We start from the raw sequence: 3,515 nt of genomic DNA, 5'->3' as shown, positions 1-3,515 counted from the left end.
TATATATATATATATATATATATATATATATATATATATAACGGAGATGAACTTGTATAGCAAGTTACACTGATTTGAGATTGTGTGCTGAAACAAAAACAATTGCAGCGTGGAAGGTGTTTATAAGCCATTTAAAAACACACAGAACCTGTTAGATTCACTTCAACGTTTAAATTTAATTTTTCAAAATACTTTCGTCGCTTTGAAACAGCCACCTGTCCACTGACAAAATTCCGTGCTGCATCTGAGAAAGTAACAGTTAGTTTATGATATGTATGTATGTATGTATGTATGTATGTATGTATGTATGTATGTATGTGTGCATATAAGTATGCATGCATGTATGTATGTGTGCATGCAGGTATGTGCTTATGCATATATGTAAAACTTATTGTTTCTTTGTGTTTCAATTCATCTCTACGTATCACATGAAATGAAAATTTGACATACGTTACACATTTGAGAAAAGTCAAGAGAGAAACTCTTACGTTGACAAGAGAATCAAGTGAAATGAAATGGATCTACTAGGAACCGAAAACGTGTCACAAAGTTGCGTCAACAAGGGCTTGAAACACCTTTAGACTGCTCTACCGCGCGCCTACATACATACATACATACATACATACATACATACATACATACATACATGCATACATGTACACACACACACGCAGGCAGTCTTAGATTTCCTCGTATTCGATTATGATCTTCAACTGTGCCTTAAAAGTGATATGATTACAGTAAAATGCACTATGGCAAACCATTCGTCATATTCCGTTCGTCAGCAGAAACACCTTATTTATTTAATAGCAAAGTTGGTCATAGTGGTGGGACTTATTTTGCGTTATGTTTCCTTGAGGCCAACAGGATAAATTGAATACTGCACGTTGGCTAAACATTCATAAAGTTTACGGTATTGCAGCTATTGTTTACATTAACGAGTAATTTTATTCCTGAAGTTATTACCTATAGCTAAGTGGATGATAAACCTACCGCTCAAAATATGCGTATTCACTACAAATTCATACCAGAGTTTTCACACATGATCAAGTTTCTTTTATTGACGTTAAGTCGCATGTGTTTGTTGATATGATAACAATTATATTCTTTTCCAAAAATTAGCATTTATAAACACGATTTTCATTTCTTTGCAGCATCCGGAGTAGCTCCTCCACCACTGGACTCCTGGAGTATTAGTGGTATTAAGTAAGTATATAAAGATAACTATAGTAGTAAGCGTAACTGCGTAGTAAGGCCAACTTTATGTCATCGCCTTTATTTCAATTCCTATTTGAATATGAGACCTTGCATCTATATAAGAAATCAATATAAATATTAGCAGATGGTTAGAGCACGCGCAGCAAGGACAGGAAATGTACCTTTCAACTCCATCTATAAAGCATTTTCATAATATGTTAAATCCTGGGAGCAAGAACAAATAGCATGTAGCATTTATAATCACTAATAGCATTCATAAAATTTCTAGTGCAATTCATGAACCGTTGATAGTATTCACGACACGTTTGTTCTATTTACAAACCCCCTACACACGAATGAGAGAGTCTGCGCGCTCTACTAGACATGGTGGTTCAATATCTCTCAAATATCTCTCAAAAGATACGTCGGACATGCAAAAAGGAAATAAATAGTGCTATAGCTATGATGATTCTGGGCTAAATAACTAAAGCGCTTTCCTCGTAACTAAACTTAGAAACAAATGAAGCATTTGCATCTGATAAGAACTTACAACGACCCAACTTGCAGTCCTTACCTTAACATTTCGATAATTGCTCTGAAAAATACCATACCGCTTGCTGGTTTAAGTATATGGTGATGCTTGTGTTGGATTTCCGCCGTTCGACAATGTGATTCTATTGACAGTCATTCTGAAATAACATTTAAGTAGCTGAGATTTTCAGAGACACCTGTATCAGTACCCTAATTCGCAATCAGAATTATTGTGGTACAGTGAGTGACATGGTACCATCTTTTTTTTGAATTACAGATATAATTAACTCGATAGATTTCAATACAGTTTAGATCTACTCAGTCATCAAGTTATAGAGCAATTCTAGCCTTTATAAATTAATATTTACCTGGCCACGCAGCTGTAAAACGAAATTATTTATCATTCGGCCATATTGCACCCACACCTATTTAAGTGCGCACATATACATACACATACACACAGACACACGTACATATTTTTTAATATTATGGTATATTATAGTCTTAATATAGTAAAATTATAAAATGTTTTTATATCAGAGATATAGATCCAAACCTATCAATCATCCTAGATAGCTGAATGTAACAGTATGTCGTGTGCTCTTTGCCAGTGGACACCTTCATTTGTCTCCTGATTCACGAGTCTTAGGGATGAAGCAAAATATCAGAACGAGATTCATGCAAGAAGCTAGCAAAACAAAACTTAAAGAAATCAGGGGCCGAAACCGGACGTGGTTCCTCCTGATGATGTCTTCAGCTAACTGGATCCGAATCCACCAAGGGAAGGTATGTCGGAAGAAAGTAATTCAACAACGCGGGTTGATGAACCGTAAGACGTGTGGCCAGAACCTCCTGGAAAATAACCATAGCGAGGGACATTCCACGGTTGAATTAGAACAGTCACAAACAGTGAAAGAAGACATGCACCCAACACCAGAACTGAAAACACCTCCGAAAGGGGGTGGCCCCGCCACGTCAAAACGGTAGAGAAGTAGGGGCCGAAACCGGACGTGGTTCCTCCTGATGATGTCTTGAGCTAACTGGATCCTATAAAGGAGCTGTTGTGGTAGCAGACCACGAAACATGGTTGAAATTCCCCCGTCGGGGTTGTATTCCTTGGATTAGGACAACATTTCCACCTAAGTATACGAAATATAGTCTTGTAGTTTGGGGTTAGGGTAGAGACGTGAGGTAGGAGTAGAGGATGAATGAGTGTTGGAGAGGGCTAATTTTTAATTATTGATCGAACGAGTGAATTCACATCCTCGGATAACAGAAATCTATCGCTATCATCACCCTATACTTAACTCAACATACAGTCTGGCATTTTAGAGAGTAAATATCAAAATGCTAGGGTAGGGACTGCAAGCTGAGACGTTATAAGTTCTTATCAGATACAAATGCTTCATTATTTCTAAGTTTAGTAACCAGTAATTTGCTTTGGTTATTTAGCCCTGAATCATCATAGCTTGAGCCCTATTAATATCGTCTTTGCTTATATATATATATATATATATATATATATATATCACAATCCCACACACATCACAATCCCACACACATCACAATCCCACACACATACGCACATCTACACACATACACACACCCACCCACATACACATACACACGCACACATACTCGCACACACACGCACACGTACCCAACACCTACAACCCTACACAAACACACGCACGCACATCCACATACACCCATACAACGCACCCCCGTCCACAAACGAACACACACACACACCCAAGTATACATACATACACACACGCACACACATC

The 3,515-nt window shown here is 37.5% G+C and overlaps 1 protein-coding gene across 2 annotated transcripts in view; it reads left to right on the top strand.

Moving 5' to 3' along the window:
• The window catches only part of LOC106867249 (uncharacterized), an 89,925-nt gene that overhangs the window by 62,021 nt on the left and 24,389 nt on the right, over nucleotides 1–3,515 (top strand). For both annotated transcript variants that reach the window (XM_014912065.2, XM_052966482.1), the window contains exon 2: nucleotides 1,155–1,206. In XM_014912065.2, coding sequence (XP_014767551.1) covers nucleotides 1,155–1,206 — 52 coding nt within the window. The remainder of the gene's footprint in view (nucleotides 1–1,154; nucleotides 1,207–3,515) is intronic.

This window comes from Octopus bimaculoides, chromosome 3 (genome assembly GCF_001194135.2).
Source record: "Octopus bimaculoides isolate UCB-OBI-ISO-001 chromosome 3, ASM119413v2, whole genome shotgun sequence".
In the NCBI taxonomy this organism is placed as follows: domain Eukaryota; kingdom Metazoa; phylum Mollusca; class Cephalopoda; order Octopoda; family Octopodidae; genus Octopus; species Octopus bimaculoides.
This window is presented reverse-complemented; position numbering and strand designations above follow the sequence as displayed.